Raw genomic sequence first — 27,828 nt, forward strand, 5'->3', positions numbered from 1 at the left:
TAGCACCATATTTCGAAAGCTTCTATTCTCTTCTTGTCTAAACTATTTATCGTCCATGTTTCACATCCATACGTGGCTACAGTCCATACAAATACTTTCAGAAACGACTTCCTGACAGTTAAATCTATACTCAATGTTAACAAATTTCTTTTCTTCAGAAATGCTTTCCTTGCCATTGCCAGACTACATTTTATATCTTCTCTACTTCGACCATCATCAGTTATTTTGCTCCCCAAATAGCAAAACTCATTTACTACTTTAAGTGTCTTATTTCCTAATCTAATTCCCTCAACACCACCCAACTTAATTCGACTACATTCCGTTATCCTCGTTTTCCTTTTGTTGATGTTCATTTTACATCCTCCTTTCAAGACACAGTCCATTCCGTTCAACTGCTCTTCCAAGTCCTTTGCTGTCTCTGACAGTATTATGATGTCATCGGCGAACCGCAAAGTTATTATTTCTTCTCCATGGGTTTTAATATCTACTCCGAATTTTTCTCTTGTTTCCTTTACTGCTTGCTCAATATACAGATTGAATAACATTGGGGATAGGCTACAACCCTTTCTCACTGCCTTCCCAACCACTGCTTCCCTTTCATGCACCTCGACTCTTATAACTGCCATCTGACTTCTGTACAAATTGTAAATAGCCTTTCGCTCCCTGTATTTGACCCCTGCCACCATTACAATTTGAAAGTGAGTATTCCACTCAACATTGTCAAAAACTTTCTCTAAGTCTACAAATGCTACAAACATAGGTCCGCCTTTCCTTAATCTATCTTCTAAGATAAGTCATAGGGTCAGTATTGCCTCACATGTTCGAACATTTCTACGGAATCCAAACTGATCTTCCCGGAGGTCGGCTTCTACCAGTTTTTCCATTTGTCTGTAAACAATTCTCGTTAGTATTTTGCAGCTGTGACTTGTTAAACTGATTGTTCGGTAATTTTCACATCTGGCAACACCTGCTTGCTTTGGCATTAGTATTGTTATATTCATCTTTAAGTTTGAGGGAATTTCCCCTGTCTCATACATCTTGCTCACCAGATGGTAGAGTTTTGTCAGGACTGGCTCTCCCAAGGCCGTCAGTAGTTCCAATGGAATGTTGTCTACTCCGGGGGCCATGTTTCGACTTAGATGTTTCAGTGCTCTGTCAAACTCTTCATGCTGTATCATATCTCTTCATCCACACCCTCTTCCATTTCCATAATATTGTCTTCAAAAACATTGCCCTTGTATAGACCCTCTAGATACTCCTTACACCTTTCTGCTTTCCTTCTTCGCTTAGAACTGGGTTTCCATCTGAGTTCTTGATATTCATAGAAGTGGTTCTCTTATCTCCAAAGGTCTCTTTAATTTTCCTATAGGCAGTATCTATCTTATCCATAGTATCCTTACATTTGTTCTCTAGGCATCCCTGCTTAGCCATTTTGCACTTCTAGTCAATCTCATTTCTGAGACTTTTGTATTTCTTTTTGACTGCTTCATTTACTGCATTTTTATATTTCTCTTTTCATCAGTTAAATTCAGTATATCTTCTGCTACCTAAGGATTTCTACTAGTCCTCATCTTTTTACCTACTTGATCCTCTGCTGCCTTCACTATTTCATCCCTCAAAGCTACTGTATTTCTTTCCTCCATTGTTGTCAATTTTTCCCTCGTGCTCTCCCTCAAACTCTCTACAACCTTTGGTTCTGTCAGTTTACGCAGATCCCATCTTCTCAAATTCCCACCTTTTTGCAGTTTCTTCAGTTTTAATCTTGTACTACTGTGGTAGGCATTGGCTTCATATCTATCTTGTTCACTAAGGGTTGCTTACCTGTATTCCTAATTTTTTATTCATTGTTAAACCTACTTCTGCGTTATCCCTATTTGATTTTGTATTTATAACCCTGTATTCACCTGACCAGAAGTCTTGCTCCTCCTGCCACCGAACTTCACTCATTCCCACTATATCTAACTGTAACCTATCCAGTTCCCTTTTTAAATTTTCTAACCTACCTGCCCAATTAAGGGATTTGACATTTCACGCTCAGACCTGTAGGATGCTAGTATTCATTCTTCTGATAACAATGTCCTCCTGAGTAGCCGCCTCCCAGAGATCTGAATTGGGGACTATTTTACCACTGGAATATTTTACCACTGGAATATTTTACCCAAGAGCACGCTATCATTTAACGATACAGTAAAGCTGCCTGCCCTTGGGAAAAATTATGGGCGTAGTTTCCTCTTGCTTTCAGCCGTTCGCAGTACCAGCACAGCAAGGCCGTTTTGGTTATTGTTACAAGGCCAGACCAGTCAATCATCCAGACTGTTGCCCTTGCAACTACGGAAAAGGCTGTTGTCCCTCTTCAGGAACCACACGTTTGTCTGGCCTCTCAACACATACCCCTCCGTTGTGGTTGCACCTACGGTACGGCTATCTGTATCGCTGAGGCACGCAAGCCTCCCCACCAATGGCAAGGTCCATGGTTCATGGGGCGGGGGGGGGGGGGGGGGGTTTATAGTTGAGTGTGCCACGTGAATGTGATGCGAAGCATATTTTGCCCGACTTGTCAGTAACGGACTAGTGAGAAGATGATTGTGAATATGATGTGAAGGGAGTCTGAAATGAAGTTGCATGTAGGTCAATGATTAATGAGAGTGATTTGGCCATAAAGGGGTCGAGATTATTTGAATAATAAAGGAGAACTGGATTCACTTGGAATCATATGTAGATGAACGTAAAATATTATTAGAGGGAGTTCGGTGAAACCCACATTGCGATCTGAGCGAAGAGGAACGAGATATTTTAACTTTAATTTAGCTTAACGGCCTGGGTTCACAAAAGCCAGCAACTGTGGACAGTCATTGTGGCAGCGAAGTGTGCAGGTGATCACAAAAAGGGGAGTTGGTGTGACGGCAATCCAGGACTCACGTTCTCAAGTTTGAAGGGTGGCGTCCGAATACTGACAGCGGTAGAAGTAGAAATACTGAGTACTTGGCAGCGGCACACATCCCTCAGCTGCAGCCTGGTGGGAGGGTCAAGGCGAGCACAGCAGAGAAGAGGCAAAAGTTACTGATTGTCGAAGTCAGGAGGTAGGAAATATTCTATCGTGGAATCCTGAACCATTCTGGGAGTATCTCTGCTGGAGCCACTCATCCAGATATTATAATAGTGAAAGCATTTATAATCCTAAAGTAGATTATGTGATGTTACTGAAATCCAGGAGAGAATGTGGCTGGAGTTGGGAGAGCACAGACTACGTCCGATATGAGCTCTGCTTGTATGGCATAATAAGTTTTATTTTTGCTCGTATTGAGTTTATAGTCCTAACCAACTGTACAGTCGTGCAGGAAGTCAATTTGATTGGTTTTGACAAAGTATAATTTGTATTTGTGACAGTCTAAACAGATTAATGAAATGTCGTGTGACGAGGGCCTCCCATTGGGTAGACCCCTCGCCTCGTGCAAGTCTTTCGATCTGACGCCACTTCGGCGACTTGCGCGTCGACGGAGATGAATTGATGACGATTATGACAACACGACACGCAGTCTCCGAGCGGAGAAAATCTCCGACCCAGCCGGGAATCGAACCCGGGCCCTTAGGATTGACAGTCTGACGTGCCGACCACTCAGCTACCGGGGTGGACAACAGATTAATACCATGGTGGGTAAAGAGAAAGCTTATGCCAGGTGAGTCACCATCACTGAAACTGATTTCAGTACGTTCACTGTCTCGGTGCTGTAATTTTATTGTCACTGACGACCATTCGGTTGTAACAGTGGTTTAGATTATTTTTGTGACATTCAGAATATAAGGTTATTAACTGTCAGCATGTGCTAACGACCCCGGCACTGTGGTTTGAAATCCCACAAGGCCAGGGAGCACAAATTGGACACTGCACACCGTAACAGATCTGTGACGACTCTGAACGGTAAATTCGTACGCGAGAGAAAGAATTTGTGGCCACGTGAGCTCCGTGAATCCCAATAAAGGCACTTGTGACTTTGTGCAATGTCTGTACCGACTGTACACACGCAGGACACTAAGCCGCGACACTACATTAAGATTTTACCAGATTTATCTGTTGTTCGTTTACAGGTGTACCAACCTCTTACAGACTGTTGTTACCCTAGAACAATTCACTATAAAAATTTGTTCAGTGAAGTTCAACATACAAGTAGCTGCACTGCAGGTAAGATCAGGTAAGACAGTTGTTTATGGTATCAGTTATTTTCTCTAAGTGGAAAACAATGAGTTTTGTTTCGATTGGTACCAAATAGGAGAAATCAGATTAATGTCAGATACGAGAGGCAGTAACAGAGAATGATTCGAGGGTACGGGTCAAGTGGTGAACTTTTAGAAATTGGGTCGGGCAGTAGATCACGAATTAGGGTCTGTCCCTTACAGGCTGATTATGTGTGACAACTGGAAATGTCTCGAGACTGTGGTGGTGAAAGAATAGTATCTGAGGTAAATGATGTGACTCTTTTTTTTTTTTGGTTTAGCTGAATATTGTAAATATGAGGTCACTCGAAGTTTTTTTTGTGTAGTTATGAATTCCCTCTAAGGAGAGGTTCATGTGATGTCATAGTCTTTGCACAGATTTGGGGATTAACAAGAATATCTGAGGTTTGTTAGTCTTCCACTAAATGGAGGTTGAAACTGGGCAGTGCTATTATTTGCAGAACAACCACCACGTGCGGCTGTAATACGATGCAGTAGTATAATACTGCGCACCCTGTTGGCCACTGTTCTCTGGAGCTAAACTCGGATGATGCACTGGCCCGAGGAACATCTTATTGCAGCACTACAGGAGTTTATAAAGACACAGTCTGTCACAGTTGCACGACTAAACTTTTGAGGCAGGTTTGATCTTAGTCACAATATTCCACTGCTACAGGTGAAACGCCCCTTATCACTACAAAAGAATGGCCCTGACTAACATTAACCTATTTGTTTCACAAATCAGTTACCTCACAAAAATCTTCGTTACTCGAACTACTACAATACAGCGAGCGCCACTACTGCCAGCTAAATAAAAGATTCAAACTACTGAAGGCACTAACTACTGATAGGCATAGTTAGGAAATGAAAGATTTTAATACAGAACAAACAATGTATTTACCTTAATAGTCATTATATATATATATATATCAGTTCGTGACACCAATTCTTACAAATTTCAAAACTCCGCCATCTCTCTACCCACGTCCACCACTGCTGGCGGCTCACCTCCGACTGCGCAACGCTACGCGCTGTTAGCATCCAGCTGCCGCTGCCCAACACTACAATGGCAGACAACAACGCAAACCAGCCACAGACTGCACACGGCACAGCCAGTGATTTTTATACAGCGCGCTACGTGGCGGCGGCGTTACCAATAAAAAAACCTAAACAGCCTACTTACACAGGTATCTAAATGATGTTAAGATGGAACTCTGAAGGACAGTAAAGCTGCAGGACTTCCTCATTTGGTATGTACACTGGATATTTTAACCACGTAGCAGCTGCAATCTCGCGCAGTTCTCAACCTTTGGCTCAGTGGCAAACTTTAGCACTCGGGTTGGCAGATATCAGCATTCTCCATATTCTGCACCAAGGTTTTCACCACCACGTATACGAGATCTGTGCTGTCCATAAACTTACTGAAAGTGACAGCACGATGACACTTCAGTTTTACAAAGAATTCCTGAGGCTTCTGCAAGTTGGAGAGCACACTGTGAAATTCCTGGATACGTACACAGACAGAACTGTCAGCACTTACGCAAATCTCTCGACTGTCCTGCGACTAGTGCAAAAGTGAAAGTTTGCTGTGCCGTTTCCTCCGAGTGCAATATTGTTCTGTATTTTTTGAGACTGTAAAGTAAATTCTGAACACTTGACACCCGTATTGCAAACATTTCTACATCGTGGACTCGACCCCTATTGCCACGTACGTTGCCAGCACGATGGAACGACAACCTGTACTCTCCGTTAGAGTCCCAAATGGAATGTTTCCAGGCAGAGTCATTTCTCGTTTTCTTCACTGCATCTGACAGCATCAGTTTACTTTTTGTAGGGCTTACTTAAAAAGACAGTTTATGACCAATAGCCAACCATTATCCACGAGCTAAAAGATTCAATTTGTGAGTACATTCAGCAGATTTCAATTGACATGTTCTGGCATGCTATGCTATGTCTTCCGTATAGATTACTTGTATTATTCGGCAAAGTGCAAACTTACTGATGCAAGAAATAGTGAAACACACTAATGCTCCATAAAAGGATAATGTGCCTTTATCACAAAGTGAATATTTACAGTTTTCCCTGAATTATTGTTTTACTGTCAGATTTTTGTGTAGCACCCTGTACTTAGACCTGTTCTTGAGAGTATGAAGTGTTTGCTGGTGTCAGGGGACTGTGACCTAGTCACAGATTGAGGACGAATTTCGTTATTCCGGTACCCGAATAGAACACGACCGAGCCGCAAGCTGTTGAAGGAGTTCACTGGTGTCAGGTGTGAGCCAGCCTAGTATTTATGTAAAAGTGGAATCCAGTGAGCTACTATTGATCATATTAGGATGAAATAAGCCTATTTTATTATTCAAATTACAACAGCAAATGGCAAAGCACATTTTATAATGTAATTCCCTCCAAATCACCTGATTTATTTTGACTACATTCCACAACACTCATTTTACCTTTGTTGATGTTCATCTTATCATCTATCTACAAGACATGTTTCATTCCATTCAGCTGCTCTTCTAAGGTGTTTTTCCGTCTCTGGATCAAGTACAATGTTGTCTGCCTGCCCTTTAATTGTTTTCTAAATTTCTCCTAGGTTTCCTTCAGACACAATAGCATGTGGGATGCGCTATACTCCTGCATTCGAAAAAGGAGCTCTTGGAATGGAAAGAGCAATAAGAAGTGACTAATAACAGTAACTGTATATATAATTTTCTTTTCAAGTACTTGGTAATTTGTTGTGGCATTAGTTTTTGTGGCGCACCACTTTAATTGCATAGACATTAAGATGTGAATAGACATTGTCCTTATCTGCATTGTTGTCTTTAGTGTAACATTTTTTTCTGCTTGAGCTTTGTCATGTTTAGGTATAAGTTATAGCATTTGCTGCGGCTGTTTGCCATTCATAGTGCTACTGAATGTCACTTTGTATTACTAGGTTAAGCCAATTTTATTACTGATTTATTTTTCTTGTTTGCTGCGCATTGCCTTATATTAGTTGTAATATTGCTGCCTTTTTTTGCCAATTTCCATTTTGTTATCATTGCTATTTGTATTAATTGTTTTGTGCTGCTGCATTGCCTCGTCCCTTAGTTAAGCATCTGAGCTCAGTAGATTTAAGTTAGCTTAATAGGGGGTAGCCTATATAAGAGAATGAGTTGCAATGGATTTGAAGTAATGCACTCAGATGTTATATGAGAAAAGTAAAAAAGCAGGTCTAGATAGGACTTTTTGGGAATAATGAGGAACGAAGGGAGATCTCCGAGAAGTACAGAAAGTTTTGTTTGCAAAATACTGCAGTAAAACAAACCCTACCCTTTCCTTGTGTTATCCCATTATGTGTTTGTGTACCCTTGGGCATTTGTGTTCTTCCTGTCTTTATGTGTTTATCTGATGAGAGTTACATTGTAGAATTTTTCTGATAATATGTTATTTACTTTGTAAAGATGTTAAGACATTATTTATCTGTTCTGTTTTAATGCTCATGTGTGAAGTTGATGTTTCAAGAGTTATTTTGATCTTTTATGTATGTACTTATGTCATAATTTTTGTAACACTGATGTATTTGTTGTTTCGATTCTTTTGTAAAGCCTGTATTACTGCAAATGTTATCTGTACTATTATGTTCTTTAATAATGTATTTTATACCTTTGTTATTGTATTCTTATGTTATAAAATTGTAATTGACACCAGTTCATCAAATTAAGTAACTCGTAAATTACATTTCACTGCACACATTTCTGTTGGTCATAGCATATGGACAATATGTGAGAAGTAGGGACTGATAGTGTTTGCACGTGTGTTAATAATTCAGTAAGGGACTGGATAACAGCATTGCTGGTTCTAAGGACATTTCAAAAACAATTTTTGTGAGTGGACAAGTGGTGGTTTATGGACTTGCTGTATTCTCTGCAAGCCTCTTCAATGGTGATTGTGCACCTGCACAGTTGCAACAGATGGCTGCTGGCCGTCTCTACAAGGACTACAGTGGGTCTGCACCTTTGATGACCCACCAATACCATTATTTCTACTAGGACTGCAGCGGGTCTGCACCTCTGGTGGCCCACCAATAGTAATCTCTACCAGGACTACAGTGGGTCTGCTCTGTGATGACCTACCTACCGATAGTCTTCAACGTTGACTGACTGCTGTGGCCCATTAACTGTCTGCATGTCAAGAGTCAGCACTGTCTGTCCGTTGGAAGGACAACACTACTTCTTCAAGACTGCTTAGAAATCCACTACTTCCAAGTGCATTTTCTTTTACTACTCAGACTTTGAGAAAAACACTGCAATTTTACTTTGATGAATGATCAGGACTGTCCTTATGGACTGTGAGAAAATTTTAGCTTTTGACCAACATTGTATCGATAAGTGTGTGCATTTCATTTCTTTGTCATTGTGATTATGAAAAAAATTTTCAAATCTGTATTGGCCACTGCCCAAAACAATTTGTAAATTTTTTTGTGGGGAGCATGGGGGCTATGTAAGTAGGCTGTTTAGGTTTTATAATGGTAACGCCACATAGCGCTCTGTATGAAAAATCACTGGCTGTGCTGTGCGCAGTCTGTGGCTAGTTTGCATTGTTGTCTGCCATTGTAGTGTCGGGCAGCGGCAGCTGGATGCTAACAGCGCGTAGCGTTGCGCAGTTGGAGGTGAGCCGCCAGCAGTGGTGGACGTGGGAAGAGAGATGGCGGAGTTTTGAAATTTGTAAGAATTGGTGTCATGAACTGCTATATATATTATGACTAGTGAGGTAAATACATTGTTTGTTCTCTATTAAAATCTTTCATTTGCTAACTATGCCTATCAGTAGTTAGTGCCTTCAGTAGTTTGAATCTTTCATTTAGCTGGCAGTAGTGGCGCTCGCTGTATTGCAGTAGCTTGAGTAACGAAGATTTTTGTGAGGTAAGTGATTTGTGAAACGTATAGGTTAATGTTAGTCAGGGCCATTCTTTCGTAGGGATTTTTGAAAGTCAGATTGCGTTGCGCTAAAAATATTGTGTGTTAGTTTAAGCACAGTCTTGTATAATTTTTCTAAGGGGACGTTTCAAAGTACTGCAGGCAACTAACAGAGCAAATGCACAAGTGTTTCCGTAAAAAAGCTTTGCGAGTTGAGCTAAAATTTGCAACAAACTCCATACTTCCTTAGATACTTTTATCAGGGAAAGACTTTATGCTCATCCTGTATTAGTAAATACTGGTAGCACGATTACAAATGTAAACAAAAAGGCTATTCTGGAGGAAGCTTCTGTTTACAGGTACTGGTGCTTTGTGAATGCTGTGCCTACGTACTGTGCTGTACCTGAGGAATCGACGTGCTGGAACATGAAGTCCCGGTAGCGGCTCTGCCACTCCAGCACCGAGTCGCCGCTCTTGGCGAAGTCTTCCCACATCTGCACCCACTCCGTCTCGCTCACCTGTGTACACCGGAAAGTCAATGGGTTACTTGTAAACAAAAAGGAAAAGATTAGGTTTTTTCCAGTTCATTAGAACAGTTGGGTGCCACACATTTCCATTTCCAGGGAGTAGAACTAGTCACATTTCCAGATGATACAAGCATTGTAAGGAAGTGCTGTACAAGACGTGTTCACACATGCATCGGAGACCTGTAAAATGGCGAGAAGATATGAGGGTAGAATTAAAGCTACTGAAAGGAAATTCGTAAGAAGTGTATTAGGGAAAACGAGGAGAGACAGAGTGAAAAATGTAGATGTTACAAAGGTAATTTTAATAGAGCGTTGAATGATAAGACTGAGGAGAGTACAATGGTTACAATAGGCTGTACATATAAAGAGAATGGAAGATGAAGGAAAAAAGTCCAAGTTTGAGGGCAAGCGAGCAAGAGGGATCTGAACCAAAATAAAACAGTTACACTGAATGATAGAATTAAGAAGAGTAGGTTACCATGGTTTGGGCACGTAAAGAGAATGGAAGATGGAAAGACGAAGGCGACAAGAATTGTTGTGAAGGTGAGCAAAGATACATCGACGGGAAAATTAGTAAATAATGTCTTCGGGGAAGTTACGAGTTGGTTTTGATCGAGAGGCCTAGCTTCAGACTTTTGACAGAAAGAGAGAGAGGGAGGGAAGGGGGGAGGGAGGGAGGGCTCATCCAGTGTTGTACAGGCAAAAATATCCCCTTCCTATTCCAAAATCATGTAGTAGACCTGCTAAAACGTTTAGGTTTTGCTATTTTTGCCAAAAGAATATTTGTTAAGTTTGGGGACATGGAATATAGTTAACATATTCTGCATATTTTAATTTTCTGAAGTCTCATGCCATAATGTTCTGGGGTAACTTCTGACTTAGAAAGATATTGTTCATTATAAAAAAGAAAGTAATTAGGATTACGTGTATACATACATATTGCAGGCATGTCTTTAAGTAACCGGAAATACTAACAACAGCTTCACAACAGATTTGAAATTTGTTACAAACACTCCATATGATTCAAATAAATGTAAGGCCATTTTCACTGCACCATACGGATTTCACTACTTTTTGCTTGCGGAGCATCTTCAGTGGCAAGTTGTGAACTTACTAATTCACATATGCTGCACTGCAGTTGTACTTAGGTACTTTGTGCAACCGAGATGTCCGATTTTTGGCATTTTATGAACAACTTAATACCTCAGTTCCACTGTTCACTGCATTTTGGTTTCGTTTTTTTACTGCACATTTACATACCACGCAGTCTACGAATCGCGTGCAACATACGGCAGTACGACTTCCTAGCTGTGACTGTCGAAGTATTAAGTTTTGTTTCACTTCGCTCTGTCGACAAAGAGCTTTATACGAGGTCCAGTCACACTAATGTGGCGACCACCTGTGTTCGATGTCAGTGTGTACTGATCAATCGCAGGTGACAGTACTAGCAGTGTACGGTATGTAAAGTATACCGGAGGGACACTGGAAACAGAGTGATTTATCTCGTGTCCAAAAGGACGTGATCATTGGCTTTCAGGCCAAGGGTGGAAGCGTTTCTGGAATGGCTAGGTTTGTAAACTGTTTACAAAGCACTGTAGCCTCAGTTAAGAATACCGCGCGACGGACGGCAAAATTGCGCTATCCAAAGCCGGCGCCCAGGGAACTGGATGCACGACGGACCGCAGATGACGGAGAAGTGTACGAGCGGATAGGTGTGCAACTGACCCGACGAACGGAGGGGCTACCGACAGTGTACCTTGGACGTCACCCCGTACGGGCTCGCACAGCAAGTGCCACGGTTCGTGCCGACTGCCGTCCGTCGGTGAACGAGGCTGGAATTTGCACTCCGGTACCGAAACTCGATGTGGCGACGGGTGACCTTTCTGAGTGAATCGCGTTTTGCGCTCTGTCAGTCGGATATGTTCTCACAGGTGTTCAGTGTACCCCTCTTGACATGCACAGCTGATGTCGATGTGGTATTCAAGTTTTTCCCACACTGCAGCAAGTATGTCTCGAGTTACAGCTTCCACAGTTGCTGTTATGCGATGTCTTAGTCCATTCATTGTTGATGGTAACAGGCAGAGTCTCTTTTAAACTCCCACAAGCAATAATCACATACAGTCAGGTCTGGTGACTTTGAAGGCTAGTAATGTAAGGCCGAATCATTTGATCCAGTAGAACCAATCCATCATTTTGCAGTACTCTGATTTAAAAATTCCCGCACTTCCAGATGTCAGTCTGACGGTGCCCCATCTTGTTGGTAAATAAAGTCGTTCGAATCAGTCTCCAACTGTGGGAAAAGAAAGTTCTCGAGCATTTTGAGATATGTGCTTCCTGTAACAGTGTTCTTGGCAAAGAAGAATGGACTGTACACCTATTCACATGCACAAAACACATTAAATTTTGGAGAGTAGTTGTTGTACAACTTGATGGGGTTGTTCTGTACGCATAGTGTAACATTATAAATGTTCACCTTTCCAATTAAATGGAATGTTGTCTCGTCATTAAACACTAAGTGTGGAAGAAAACTGGCATCCTCCATCTTGTCAAGAACGAAATTACAGAACTGTAGTTGGAGCGCTGCTGCTACCTGGCGGGAACTGTGCAAACCTCGAGAGTTTTTTCTTTCCAACAGTATGTTGTTCATGCACATATTTTAAACAACATAATAGTTACAATTTTTTTTTAATCAGATGATTCTTTTGATACACCCCGTACATTCCATAAAATAGCTTAAGTTCCGAGGAAAAGCGTTTCAAAACAAGTCCAATAAATTATATTTAGTTTGTTATTTGCTTTTTGCAAGTATTTATACAGATATGGAGATAAACTGCCACTACTGTTAAAGAGAACAATTAATCTTTCGTAGCAGAACTTTTTGTGCAGTAATACCGTTCGGAATTGCTTCAGAAATCACTCGTAAGTGGTGGGGTCGAGGCGTGCGAGCAATTGCAGGTGATACATGGCTCGTGGTAGACGTTTGCAATCTATCACCGGTGTGCGGGAACCTCGAGTTCCCCGAAAAGTGACACCACTCACCGTAACGGGAGTACGTCACGACTCGAGCTGACGGACGGTATCGGATGCTCGAGCTGAGCCGTCGTTTCTACCAGACGTGCTCTGTCTAGACACGTTTGAGTGAAAGTACCCGATGCAATTTCCTGTTGTACCAGAAGCATCCAGTCTGTACAAGAGCACGGAGAGATCGACTATATGATATGCCTCAGTGACGTTTCTGAGAAGTCCAGAAACACAGGATTTGGCACGAGACACGTACATGGCGTGGCGTTTTTGCTGTAGCTAGCCTATGGTAGCAGCTACAACCTACATCCTCCAGCTTCCAGCCTCCAACTTTCAGTCTTCAGCATTCATCTTCCAGTTTACATCGTCCAGTTTTCAGCCTCCAGTTTTCAGCCTTCAGCTTCTGGCTCTAGCTTTCAGCCTTCATCCTTCAGCTCTCAGGCTGCACCCTTTGCCTCCAGGTTTCAGCCTTCATCCTTCAGCCTCCACCCTCTAGCTTCCAGCCTCCAGCCCCCCACCTTCAGCCTCCAACACACCACTTTACCTGTCTATCTTTATTGGTGTCCGCCCTCTGCTGGAGCCCCTCCCACACCTACAGCAGGGTGTTGCGGGTCTTCTGCTGCCAGGCTTCAGCCTCCACCGTCCAGTTTTCAGCCCCCAGCCTTCAGCCTCCAGCACACCACCTTACCTGTCCATCTTTGTTGGAGTCGGCCCTCTGCTGGAGCCCCTCCCACACCTGCAGCAGGGTGTTGCGGGTCTTCTGCTGCCAGGCTTCAGCTTCCACCCTCCAGTTTTCAGCCTTCAGCCTCCAGCACACCGCCTTACCTGCCCATCTCTGTTGGCGTCGGCCCTCTGCTGGAGCCCCTCCCACACCTGCAGCAGGGTGTTGCGGGTCTTCTGCTGCCAGGCTTCAGCCTCCACCCTCCAGTTTTCAGCCCCCAGCCTTCAGCCTCCAGCACACCACCTTACCTGTCCATCTTTGTTGGCCCACCTTACCTGTCCATCTTTGTTGGCGTCGGCCCTCTGCTGGAGCCCCTGCCACACCTGCAGCAGTGTTATGCGGGTCTTCTACTGGCAGGCTTCAGCCTCCACCCTCCAGTTTTCAGCCCCCAGCCTTCAGCCTCCAGCACACCACCTTACCTGTCCATCTTTGTTGGCGTCGGCCCTCTGCTGGAGCCCCTCCCACACCTGCAGCAGGGGGTTGCATGTCTTCTGCTGCCAGGCTTCAGCCTCCACCCTCCAGTTTTCAGCCCCCAGCCTTCAGCCTCCAGCACACCACCTTACCTGTCCATCTTTGTTGGCGTCGGCCCTCTGCTGGAGACCCTCCCACACCTGCAGCAGGGGGTTGCATGTCTTCTGCTGCCAGGCTTCAGCCTCCACCCTCCAGTTTTCAGCCCCCAGCCTTCAGCCTCCAGCACACCACCTTACCTGTCCATCTTTGTTGGCGTCGGCCCTCTGCTGGAGCCCCTGCCACACCTGCAGCAGTGTGATGCGGGTCTTCTACTGGCAGGCTTCAGCCTCCACCCTCCAGTTTTCAGCCCCCAGCCTTCAGCCTCCAGCACACCACCTTACCTGTCCATCTTTGTTGGCGTCGGACCTCTGCTGGAGCCCCTGCCACACCTGCAGCAGTGTGATGCGGGTCTTCTACTGGCAGGCTTCAGCCTCCACCCTCCAGTTTTCAGCCCCCAGCCTTCAGCCTCCAGCACACCACCTTACCTGTCCATCTTTGTTGGCGTCGGCCCTCTGCTGGAGCCCCTCCCACACCTGCAGCAGCGTGTTGCGGGTCTTCTGCTGGTCAGCACTGCCCTCGGCCCAGCCGCGGGTGCGGCAGATTTTCTAAAACACGGAGGAGCGACGTAAATGAATGAAAATAAAAAAAAAGTTATGTCAGTCAGACCCACCTGCCAAATAAATCTACTCTTTAAATAATAATAAGTTTTTTTCCGTTTTGTATTCCAGACATAAGTAAGTACACTGCCTGATATCTGTAAGCACCTACATAATATCGAAGTGCCCCTCAAATGTCGTGCTACTATAAAAGGAGGTACGTAGTACTGTGTAGTCAGTACAGCGGAACGGGTCGGTCAGGAGGGCTCGGTGGACTCGTCGTCGGGCGTCACCGAGTAACAGACCCCTTCTGGAGTTGCACAAGTCGACTGTCGGTGTCACATGACTGTGTTGTGGAAATGTGAAGATACAGCCGTAGCTAAACCGACACCAGGCAGACCCCACATACCACGGGGAGCACCAGCTGCTGCGGAGCGTGGCCGTAAAAAGTTGCATAAAATCAGTGGAAGGAAACAGTACCGAGTTCCAAAGTTTTAGCAGCAGGACAGTGACTGTGCACAGCGGCTTAAAACCGGTAGGAGCAAACTACACGTAGCTAAGGCCAGTATTACATTGTCAAATTTCTTTGTCAGAGATTTTATCAAAGATGTGATCAAATATTCTGGTCAAATATATTTGACAAAGATCTTTGACGTAGTGCTAGAAGGGGTATTACACTGTCATCATATTTTTCCTCAAAGTTCAAGATGGCTGACAAAAACAACACGGGGGAAAAAAAGGAAACATACCTAGGTGAAGCCGTGGGTTTTACTACGAGACGATAAAAGCACTCGACAAAACTTGTTACGTGAGCTAGTAGTGGAGGACGTCAAGTTAAGTCGTACATCAATTACTTGAGAATGGATGAGCATACATTTCTGTATGTGCTCAGTGAAGTGTATCCTCATATCACACAGCACAATATTCACTTAAGAACAACTACATCTGAAGAAGACAGGCTCACTGTAACACTCCGATTCCTTGCTACAGGAAAGAGTTCAGTTAGGGTGGGTTGGGTTAGGTTAGGTCTCCAATCTTGTTAATATATTTTTGAATATAAGGTGCCTCACGTTGTAAAGCGCCTCATCAGGCTCATACATCACACATCAGTGAACAGAAGACCAGCGACTTCTTTGATCAAATCTACAGAGGACCTAGATTTGATCAAATATTGGACGACACATGACAAAGTTCGCTATTACACCATCAAATATCTTCGACAAAGATGTTTGACAAAGAAGTTTGATAGTGTAATACCATCTTAAGCAGTGCTCGATATGGTGTGACAGTTGTTGCCTCTGGACAGTAGGCGACTGGAAACGAGTGGCAGTTAGATGGGAGGTTGTAGGTTTGGCAGACGTTTCGAGAACAGTACCTGCCACCGCGTCGGGTGCCGACGGTGGAGTACAGAGGCGGTGGAGTTGTGGAACGGGTGTATTTCTCACGGCTACCGCGCGGCCCCCTTGCCGTGTACCGAAACCCTCCCGCTGACTTTCTGGTGGGATTGCCGGTCGTGTAGAACGACTTCAGCAGAGAAGCCAGCGTGCCTCTGCGAGCCGAGAAGCCTTCGCGTGAGCAGTGGCTGGGGGAGACAGCGAGTGGGCCCGCGTGCTGCCAGCTGGAGTGGTAGCGCGCTCGGAGAGCTGCAACTGGGAAAGCACGACGATGACGACGGTTTGGTTTGTGGGGCGCTCGGCTGCTTAGGAGGTGCAACGGGGATGAAGATTTTAAAGAAAATATTTCGTTACATTAAAAAACTTTAAATTTATGGAAGTTGTATTGCACTTCTCGGTTTGATATAAAGCAATATTTGTTAGGGGATGAAAGTTGCTACGTAAATATCTCCACAAGAGTTCAGCTATCGGAGTAGCGTTTTGGTCAGAAGTACATTCGGAAAACACCGTACTTACAAGACGTTAATTAGCGTGAAAAGTTTATAAGGTGTCGCAGTTTGTGAGCAACATCAAAATTCGATTAAATAAAACCAAAAAAATCGCTGCAGGCTTACTGGATCCATTTGTTCCATATTAACAGAACATTTGGACCTCAGTAGGACCTCAGCAAAATTTGTGATAGAGTTGCTAACAACTGAGCAGAAGTAACTTCGTTCGGAGATCGCACAGTACGTGCTGCATACTGCGAACAATAATCCCAGCTTCCTTAGCACGGTGATTACTGGTGATGGGTCCTACTCTCACGGGTACAATCCAGAAACACAGTTCCACTCGTCGGAATAGAAGCATACGTGATGCCCGAGACTCAAAAAAGCGAGCCATTTGTGCAGCAATGTGAAAGTCGTGCTGACCGTCTTCTTTTACTACAACGGCGTGGTCCGTCACCACAATGCCCCATTGCGGGCAGCTGGCACCCACTCATCGTCCTGAATTAATTCACAGTTTTCTGGTCAAACACAACACGGCCGTGTTTTGTCAGCCTTCCTATTCCCCTGACCTAGCACTCACTGAATCCTGGCTTTCCCCTAAACTGTAAAAGACTCTGAAAGCGACCAGATTTCAAAACAGGAAAGGTTCCACACAGAATTCCGTGGAGTAGCTACGGGAAGCAGGCTTCCTAGCGATACACTCCAGCCGTGGCAGGGGAAACTGTTGTATCTGAATAAAGTCAGATACTTTACGAATGGCCCTAGTAAATGCTCACTCCTACGTGCTCATTTGTGCAGCTTTTCTGGGTCATTAGAGCATAACAGATTTTACTCAGATTTGTGTTAACCTGTCCTCTCTCTGTTATTTATAATTAGCTGGTTCAAGCGAAATTAGCGACTAATTTTTCAATATTCTGCGAATATACCCCTGAATGGAGTAAAAAGTTTGTAATTCAGTCTTAAGCTCATATAAATAAAATATAATTACCTCAATAGCGATTTCAAAATCCTTCTTTTCAATAGTACCACTCCTATTGACATCTGAAAAAAAAAACAAGCAGAATGAGATATTACACTCTGTATTTCTTGATAGGTGCATCAAAATTTATTCAGCACAAAAGCAAACGTTCACTTAGCCATGGTTTCTCTTTCTTTATTTTCCCCTTTGGTGACACAGTATGGAAATGTATATTTTAGAGAAGTTCTTTTTATTGTGCAAATGTCCATATTGCGATTGAATAGTGAAACAAAGTCTTTTAAGCGTTGTACATTATTTTAAATTAGGAAAAAACAATACAGAAAACTGAATAATCAACTAAGAAGATTAACTAACCAGGCTGGAGAGGAATGAATAAAAATCATGGTAGGAGACTGAAAAACAAAGTAAATTAGAAGCAATGTACAGAACAGTTAAATACGTACGGAACAAAGATGGTAGAAACGATGGCAAATGGGGCATACTCTTTAAAATGAAATTTGGCAGCACGCACAGACGAGAACAAGCAACTGTGTCAGTAGTACGTCGAACAACTATTTGAAGCATGAGGATATCATACGACACTGAAATTGAAATATCAATATTGAAATGTGGCAAAGTGGAACATGGACCAAAGACCTTCGTATACGAATTGGAGAAAGTCATTCACGATCTCAGGAAGAGCATATACCCGAACTTGCAAAAGATAATATAGAAAAAAAATTAATTCCAATTTTGGCCACTAGGTCAAATTCTGGAGCTATGAATGCAAAAGATAAATGTTTCCATTCGTAATGGGTTAAGAACGGGATGTGGGCAGGAAAGTTCAAACAAGTCAGAAAGGCATTTGTTCACTTTATTATTAACTGCTGCTTAAACAATTTGTTCGATGTGAGCACCGGAGATGTACACGAGATGCTGTGCAGCGCCAGACTTGCACATGGCGCCCAAAATCGTAACTAATTTTTTTCGAACGCGCAAATCGATTCCACATTAACGTATTTTCTATGAAGTTTCTCTGCCATATCATAATTACAGCCCACACGGGACCTCTGTCAGTAGCCGACTTTAATTTTAGTTACCCAATTGTTATATTGAACAAGAAGAAATTATTCTATGTTGAGGAGTGTCACGCTACAGACCTGTTTTTGTAGGCTAATCGTTACCCAAATTAAAATCAGCGTGCCCAAAATACGTAGTATATTTAGTCAAGAAAACGAGGTAGTCAGTGACCCTCTCATATAATTTTGTGATTGTATAATTTCGTGGTTCGATCAGTTCTGCAGAGCCTCTTTTATATACCTGTGTTCCTCATATATTTCCATGCCAGGGGGAAACCTAAACTGAGGAAGTACTATTGTCGTTTCTACAATAATCGATGTTCAGCACATTAGGCATAATCACGTGTCACTGACATTGGTGTAACTGCTGGACTGAATGAATGTCGGTGACATTATACTCTAGAACGAAAAGAAATTACGCACCACGGAGGAGCTACGTAAATTGGTCACAAATTAATATTCTAAGCAGGCGTCTCCAAACTTCTTAGTCCGCCGGCCACACTGACTCCTCCACGAAGCCATAAGGGCCAAGATCCACCTAGTGGGATTAAAGCACCCTAGCACTCCATGATCACCGTAATGTAAGGCTAAAGGAAAGATGAAATCGCAAAAATCTAAGGTTGTGGGAATAGCTAGCACTGAAACGAACTACGATTTTTATTTAATTACATATTTTTGATTGATGGACGTACCTGACCGAAATTCTGGCGTATTTTATTCTGGCGAATTTCACCGACAAAAAAGTATGTCACTGCACATTCTTCACGAAAGCGTCCTGCAAGTTAACGAAATCTCAAAATCGTTGTTAGCAACACTATTATTGCAAGATGTAACAGAGGTAGAGTATGTCGACACATTGTTATTTCAAGCGGCGAAACAATAAGTTTACTTATGTAGTCTTGTAGCGAGTAGCAGAGCCAGAGCATATATTTGATAGCTCTGTTGCGTGATCGTGTCTATGTTGCGAGTGTCCCACAAGTTTTTTTAGTGTTTTATGCTCTGTACTAGTAGGTGAGACGACGAAGTGTGGGACAATTCAAAGTTTGAATTCGAAGAGCCAAGGAAAATCTGAAAATTGGAGAATGGTCTGTCTCTATTGTGGATAGCCACAAGTTTAACCGTGACCTTTCGCTTTGTAAAGATAGAGCTCCGACAATGTCGCGGTGTATTGGTCACGATAGGCCTCGAAACTCAGTTGTTGGCAGTATAGATACCACCTCTAATATTTGGCGGGCCGGATACCGGGATGTCCGGCCAGCTAACGCGGGCCGGTTTGCCGGGGTCGGTTTCGGCCCGCGGGCCTGTTTGGAGACCCCTGTTCTAAGGCGTCGACAGAAAATGCAAAATTGCAAACTTTGGCGGTAGATGGATCAATTTGTGAGGCTGCAGCGCAATTTCACTGTACAATTGGCAGGGATAGTGAACAGGGCACATGTGTGTACCAGGCCGTACAGTGTTTGCGGTGGGGGACTGATGACCTTAGCTGTTTAGTGCCCCTTAAACATCCCAACAACCACCACCACCTTTGCGGACTTCCTTCCGTGTACGCAGCCACAGGCAGGCGTGCGAACAGTACCAGCAGACGTCAGCAGTTGAGAGAGGGGGCGTAGTTGGGCCGAGATAGTCGGCGAAGTGCTCGGCATTTGAACAGTGGCGATGCCAGTATTCGCAGATGTGGGCAGTAATGGGTGAACCCGGGGAGATGACAGGACAGCCCCAGTGGCGTGCAGCTGCTGCTCCAGTGAGCACAGGGGCCGGCAGGGCTCACCGCGCCCGTCCAGAGCGGCGTCGGCCACATTCGCCGCGGAGGGTCAGTGGCGAGTCCCGCCTCCCACTGAGCGCTGACGGTTGTTCGAAGAAACGACGGCGAAAATAACAGAACTGGTCGAGAGTGGAATTAAAACTTAAGTGAAAGGATATCAGTGATAAGATTCGCCGATTACACTGACTATCCCCTGTGGATCCTTCTGTCGCCGACCAGACTCGTCTCCTCCTTAACCGAAAACTTGACAGCAAACCTCACTTCACTTGTATGTAAGTTTCTCAATAATATTGCAATGATTGGTGGAGACTTTAATCATCCAACAATTAATTGGGAAAATTACAGTTTTGTTAGTGGTGAGCGTGGTAAGACATGTGAGAGACATTACTAAATGTCTCTGAAAACTACCTGGAACAGATAGCTAGGAACCCCACTGGTGATGGAATACATACCTCACGTGTTTGAATACGTCCACACTGAAACGGGAATTAGTTACCAGAATGCGGTTTTGGCAACATTGATTACAAAGGACAACCAAAACAAGCAGTAAGGTATACATGTTCAATAAATAAGATAAAAAATCAGTAATGTCACATCTCAACTTGAAACGGTCAACACAGGTCAGGTGCATGTAGAGGAACTCTGGCTCACGTTTAAAAGAATAGTTGGCCACGCACTAGATGGATATGTACCCAGTAGAACAGTTCATAATGGGAGGGAACCTCAATGCTATACAGTTACCATAAAAAAGGAAATGATCGTATGGTATTGTTGACCGGGAGGCCCCATGCAGGGAAGTTTGGCAGCCGTATTGCAAGTGACGCCACTTCGGCGACTTGCGAGTTAATGATGATGAAATGATGTTGAAGAACACACAACAGCCAGTCATCACGAGGCAGAGAAAATCCCTGACCCCATCGGGAATCGAACACGGGAGCCCGAGCGCCGGAAGCGAGAAAGCTACCGCAAGACCACGAGCTGCGGTCACAGTTACTATGAAGAAGCTTCTAAAGGAACATAGATGACTGCATAATAGGTGTAAAGGAAACTGCAAGGCATATAGATAGAGAGATGCTGAATGAAACGCATTTGATTGTCAAGAGAGCAATGCGTGATGCCTTCAATGACTACTATCGCAGAATTTTGTTAAATGACATTTCACAGAACCCTAAGAAATTCTGGACGCATGTAAAGGCCGCTAGTGGCACCAAAGTTGGTGTCCAGACCCTAGCCAATAAGAGAGGAACTGAAACTGAGGGTAGCAAAGCAAAATGTTTCCAAATGTTCTTTTACAAAGGAAAACCCAGGAGAATTGCAACAATTTAATTCTCGTACCACCGAAAAGATGAATGAAATAAGTATTAGTGCCAATGATGTTGAGCAGCAGGTGAAATCGTTATAACTGATCAAGGTTCCAGACCCCGATGGAATCCTTGTCAGATTCTATGCTGAATCTGCGGCTGAGTTAGCCCCTCTTCTAACTATAACCTCGAACAAAAAACCGCGCCCCGTTCTTAGAAGAAGGCACAAGTCACACCTCTCTACAAGAAGGGTAGCAGAAGTGATGCACAAAACTACTGTCCAGTATCCTCGACATCGATGTGCTATAGCATCTTAGAACACATTCTGAGCTCAAATATCATGAGGTATCTCAAACAGAAAGGCCTTCTCAATGCCAACCGGCATTGATCCCGAAAAGAGCGATCGTGTGAAACCCAACTCGCACTTTTTTCACACAAGCTTTGAATCAAGGCACCCAGGTAGATGCAGTATTTCTTCATTTCCGGAAAGCATTTGGCTCAGTACCGCACTCACGCTTGTTGTCAAAAGTACGGTCATAAGGGGTATCAAGTGAAATTTGTGGCTGGACTGAGGACTTCTTGCTAGGGGGGGGGGGGGGGGGGGGCACAGCATGTGTTCTAGGATGGAGAATCACCGTCAGATGGAGAAGTTGTTCATGTTCTGTATTAATGACCTTGCATACGATATTAATAGTAAAATCAGGCTTTTTGCAGATGATGCAGTTATCTGTAATGAATTACCGTCTAAGAGAAGCTCCATAAATACTGTATACAGTCAGATCGTCATAAGTCTTCAACATGTTGCAAAGCTTGACAACTTGTTTTAAATCTTCAGCAATGTAAAACTGTGCACTTCACGAAACGAAAAAACGAAGTATTCTATGACTATAATGTTGTAACAATGAGTCACTGTCGGAATTACAAAGTGTGGATCTGAAATGGAATGATCACACAGGTTCAGTCGTGGGTAAAGCATGTGGCAGACTTCGGTTTATTGATAGAGTACTGGGGAACTACAATCCATCTACAAAAGACGTTGTTTACATATCACTTCAGCGAATGGTTTTACAATAGGCTACTGCCCAAGTGCTTGGGTCCCGTACCAGATGGGACTAACAGGGGATCCTGAACATATACAAAGGATGGCAGCGCCAACGGCCACAGGTCTGTCTAATGCGTGGGAGAGTGTAACAAGAGAAACTGAAGGAAAGCCGCGCGGGATTACCAGAGCGGTCTCAGGCGCTGCAGTCATGGAGGTTCGAGTCCTCGCTCGGGCATGGGTGTGTGTGTGTGTTTGTCCTTAGGATAATTTACGTTAAGTAGTGTGTAAGCTTAGGGACTGATCACCTTAGCAGGTAAGTCCCATTAGATTTCACACACACATACTGAAGACCCTAAACGACTCGTGATGACTGGGTGTTGTGTGATGTCCTTAGGTTAGTTAGGTTTAAGTAGTTCTAAGTTCTAGGGGACTGATGATCATACCTGTTAAGTCCCATAGTGCTCAGAGCCATTTTTGAACCCTAAACGACTGATGTAAACCACCTCGAGAAAGTCTATTAACGAAGTTTTTAGAACCGGATTTAAATGATTAGGAATGTACTACAATCCCCTACGTATCGCCCACACGGGGATCGAGAGGACAATATTAGAATAATTACTGCACACGGAGAAGCATTCCCGCGCTAGATCCCTGAACGGCCAAGGAAGAAACGCTAATAACTGGTACAATGGAACGCATCCTCTGCTGTGCACATCATGGTGGTTTGCAAAATATAGATGTAGAGGTAAATGTAGACCTGTTGAATGGAATGAGGAGTCTAATGACTACCAAATGTGGATTGAGAGTAAATCGAAGAAAGACAAAAGTATTGAGAAGTAGCAGAAATGAGCACAGCGAGAAAATGAAACATCAGGACTGATGATCACGAAGTAGAAGATCTTACGGAATTCTGGCTTATAGGCAGTAACATAACCAACGTCGGACGGGGCAAGGAGGCCATTAAAAGCGCATTCCTGGCCAAGAGAAGTCTACTAGTATCAAACACAGGCCTGAATTTTAGGAAGAAATGAGAATGTACGTAGTGAGACGCGGGCTGTCGGGAAAACTGGAAAAGAAGTGAACCGAAGCATTTGAGATGATGCTACAGAAGAATGTTGAAAATTACATGGACTGATAAGGTAAGGAATGAGGAGGTTCTGCGCAGAATCGGAGAGGAAAGGAACATACAGAAAACAATGGCAAGAGGAAGGGACAAGATGACTGGCATGTGTTAACACATCAAGGAATGACTTCCACGATACTAGAGGGCGCCCCGGATCTACGATATTTCCGAACCGTGGCAAAAACTGTGGTGCCTCTTCTATTCCCAGTCGGCCGGGGTGACATCCTACCCGCCTTAAAAAAACTCGCAGTTAATACGAGGTGGTATTATTTGTGACCGGGAGAATAAGAACGCGTCAGAAAATTTGCAATCTTTATTGCCTATTAGTTCATAACTTTCTCTTTTGTGTGATATAAAATTGAATATAGGAACATAAAACCACTAATGGCAAGAGACAAGCAAGACAGTTAACATTTCTTCAATCCTTAGGTCGCAGCATTTCTTTTTCTCTAATTTTGCTACACCTTTACAAGGTGTGCTTTCTCCTCTGGGAAAGAATCTATTAAATCTTCAACGTTTGTCAAACGTTTCGCTACATGAAGAATCAAAATGTCATTGTCTAATACTGAAAAAGCTGTTAATATAAGCGATACCCAAGACAGGTGTGGTTTGTCGATTTGATTACGTCTATTCTATCACTGCAAGATAAAACGAAATACGCCTTTCTAATATTCCAGCAGTTAATAACATGCCACATACGAAAGGCTATTTCGGCACAAATGGTCCTTTTTATCTACCTCATTTAGATAAATAACACGACGTAATATAATTCACGAAGTACGAATATCAAATGTCTGTTAGGCCTACTACAACCAAAAAGTTTTATGTTTTTTAGATCGAAAAACAGTTCGTTAACAAATTGTCGGTCCTTACTTCAAGTAATTGCTGCTTGTTTTCTCGCCTACATTACAAAATGCCGTCCCCTAGCACCTCTTTGGTTTCTTTCTCCTTTAGACACTCACGTCTGTGTTCCTATTTTACGCTCCTTTGAAGAACTATGCATTTTTTTTTTACGTTTTACACCGCACACTTTTTCGTTACCACTGTTCGCTCTTAAGGTATAAAAAAATCAAATGTGTTTGAATTCCTATGCCGAGGTTATCGGTCCGTAGACTTACGCGCTACGTAAACTAACTTATGCTACGAACAGTACACACACCCATGCCCGAGGGAGGACTCGAACCTCCGGCGGGAGGGGCCGCGCACTCCGTGACACGGCACCTCAAACCACGCGGCCACTCGGCACGGCTTATCTGTATATTTGTACGTGTTTTGTAGTGTTGTGTGAAAAAGAATACACTCGGATGACTGGCACGGCATTTGACGCAACATACACGTTAGAACCTAAGAAACTGTTACACCTGCCTAATATCGTGTAGGGCCCCTGCGAGCATGCAGAGGTGCCGCAGCACGACGTGGCATGTTCTCGAGTAATGTCGGAAGCAGTGCTGCACGGAACTCGCACCATGCATCCTGCAGGGCTCTTCATATATCCGTACGAGTAAGAGGCGGTGGAGATCTCTTCTGAACAGCACGTTGCAAGGCGTCCCACATGTGCTCAATAATGTTCATGTCTGGCGCGTCTGGTCACTAGCGGAAGTGTTTCAACTCGGAAAAGTGTTCGTGGCGTCACTCTGTAGCAATTCTGGACGTCTGGGGAATCGCATTGTCCTGCTGAAATTGCCCAAGTCCGTCGCAATGCACAATGGTCATGAATGGATGCAGCTAATCGGACAGGATGCTTACGTACGTGCCACCTGTCAGACACGTTTAGGGGTCCCATATCACTCCAACTGCACACGCCCCACACCATTACAGAGTTTCCACCGGTTTGAACAGTCCCCTGCTGACATGCAGGATCCATGCATTCATGAGGCTGTCTCCACACCCGTACGCGTCCATCCGCTCGATGCAGTTTCAATCGATACTCGTCCGACCAGGCGACATGTTTCCAGTCATCAATAGTCCAGTTTCGGTGTTGACGGGTCCAGGCGAGTCGTGAAGCTTTGTGTCATGCAGTCATCAAGGGTACACGAGTGGGCCTCTGGCTCCGAATGCCTATATCGATGATGTTTCGTTGACTGGTTCGCACGCTGACACTTGTTGATGGCAATCTGTGGAAGGGTTGCACTTCTGTCACGTTCAGCGATTCTCTTCAGTCGTTGTTAGTTTCGTTGTTACAGAATCTTTTTCCGGCCGCAGCGATGTCGGACATTTCATGTTTTACCGGATTCCTGATATTCACGGTACACTCGAGAAATGTTCGTACGGGAAAATCCCCACTTTCATCGCTACCTCGGAGATGATGTGTCCCAACACTCGTGCGCCGACTGTAACACCACGTTCAAACTCACTAAAATCTTCATAACCTGCCATTGTAGCAGCAGTAACCGATCTAACATTGTGCCAGACACTTGTCTTATATAGGCGCTGGCGATCGCAGCGCCGTATTTTGTGTGTTTATATATCTCCATATTTGAATACGGATGCCTATGACAGTTTCTTTGGCGCTTCAGTGCATGAAGAACACAGCAGAGCACTCAAATATGGTACAAAACAATTCAACATTTGTTTTTAGACGCGTACAGCACGTGTGACGTGACACGAGACTACAGCGCGGGTGCAGCGCATATTGCGACGCGTACACCGTACAAAGCACGAGCCGACTGGCGACGCTCTGCGCTGACAGAGCCGCAGCGCGCGCAACCTCTTATCTTTCTCAAACGATTTTACAGAAACTATCCTCTGAAAATATATGATTTTTGCTTACTTGTAGCGTTATATGTCAGCTTCGTGCCCATCACCTCGCTAATGACCATTCTTATTGTGATGTACACATTTTAGTAAGACACTACGCAAAACTCAAAAAGTTTGCAACGAAAATTAGGGATCGCTATGATTTTGCGTGTGGTGCGTATTACACCATATGTTGCTACGTATGAAATTTAGCTAACATGATGAATTTTTCTTTAGACTTGGGAGTAGGTCTCTATCTGCCTCCGATCTCACGCCGCGGGAATGAAAACTCGCGGCCTCCTAAACCTCTCGAGACATCGAAACGAAAGTTTGGGGAATGATAGTACACAACGAGGAGATTATTTTGCCAATTATTAAACACACGGAACTTTCTTATCTATATATCAGTACTTATCTATATATCAGTACTTCCCTTTTTATTTATTTCACTCCAGTGACTGTTATTTTTGAAAAGTTATCGATAGCTAGCGAAACAAGAGCTTTCTAGTATGAAAATAAGCATGAAATTTCTTCTTTTATGTTACTGCAAACCGACATTATGAGGTAATTCGTAAGCTATTGAGCTCCGTGACCGCCAATTACTTGTTTAATGAGGCACTCGGTTTCGGCATTCTGTCGCAATAGCTGCTGTGAGATGAGTTTGGCAAATTACACTGTGACAAAGTAAGTACAATTAAACCAGTCACCAAGAGAAATGTGGCCGTTACTCACCAACGGTGATGTTTCTTAGAATGAGAAAAGGTTAACAACTCACACAAAAATAGATTGCCAATTCTGTTGGAATTCTGGTGGAATCCCCGTCACCCATCGTATTTTTAACACTGAGCGACTGGAATGGAAACTTACCAAAGGATTTTATTCCTTCTCTTGATCTGAGCAGTATTAAAATAATGACGAGCGTTCCTTCAGGCGGAATGATAGGCAAAAGCCGGATACTGGTTACTCGCCTACGGCTTGCCAAACTGACAATGTGTGATCCTGAATAAAATAGTTGTTATCGAGAAATATAACCAACTGATCTGTTGCACAACACAATGGTCAGTGTATTGTCAGCAGCGAAGGATAATGATCGCGGCAGGAATGCAGAAGCTAGCCGTGTGTTCCTCGTGAGTTGCACTTAGAAAAACATTGTCATGAAAGTAGGTTTCCCTTTGTCACCAGTACATTCAACAAATTACATATATCTAATCATGAAACTCTTTTACGATACTCCTACTTTCGTAGTAATACCGACCATTCTCTTCATCTGTGTAGCCTGTTGTATGATTTGTTTATTGGTTCAAATGGCTCTGAGCACTATGGGACTTAACATCTGAGGTCATCAGTCCCCTAGAACTTAGAACTGCTTAAACCTAATTAACCTAAGGACATCACACACATCCATGCCCGAGGCAGGATTCGAACCTGCGACCGTAGCGGTCACGCGGTTCCAGATT

General features: G+C 43.7%; 1 protein-coding gene across 2 annotated transcripts in view; it reads right to left on the minus strand.

The window, feature by feature from the left end:
- LOC126293732 (calexcitin-2-like) overlaps positions 1-27,828 on the minus strand; it is a 708,697-nt gene that overhangs the window by 29,410 nt on the left and 651,459 nt on the right. For both annotated transcript variants that reach the window (XM_049987062.1, XM_049987063.1), the window contains exons 3-5: positions 17,359-17,411; positions 14,378-14,497; positions 9,517-9,631 (exon numbers count right to left, since the gene is read on the minus strand). In XM_049987062.1, the coding sequence (XP_049843019.1) occupies positions 9,517-9,631; positions 14,378-14,497; positions 17,359-17,411 (288 nt within the window). The remainder of the gene's footprint in view (positions 1-9,516; positions 9,632-14,377; positions 14,498-17,358; positions 17,412-27,828) is intronic.

Source organism: Schistocerca gregaria, chromosome 10 (assembly GCF_023897955.1).
Source record: "Schistocerca gregaria isolate iqSchGreg1 chromosome 10, iqSchGreg1.2, whole genome shotgun sequence".
Classification (NCBI taxonomy): Eukaryota; Metazoa; Arthropoda; class Insecta; order Orthoptera; family Acrididae; genus Schistocerca; species Schistocerca gregaria.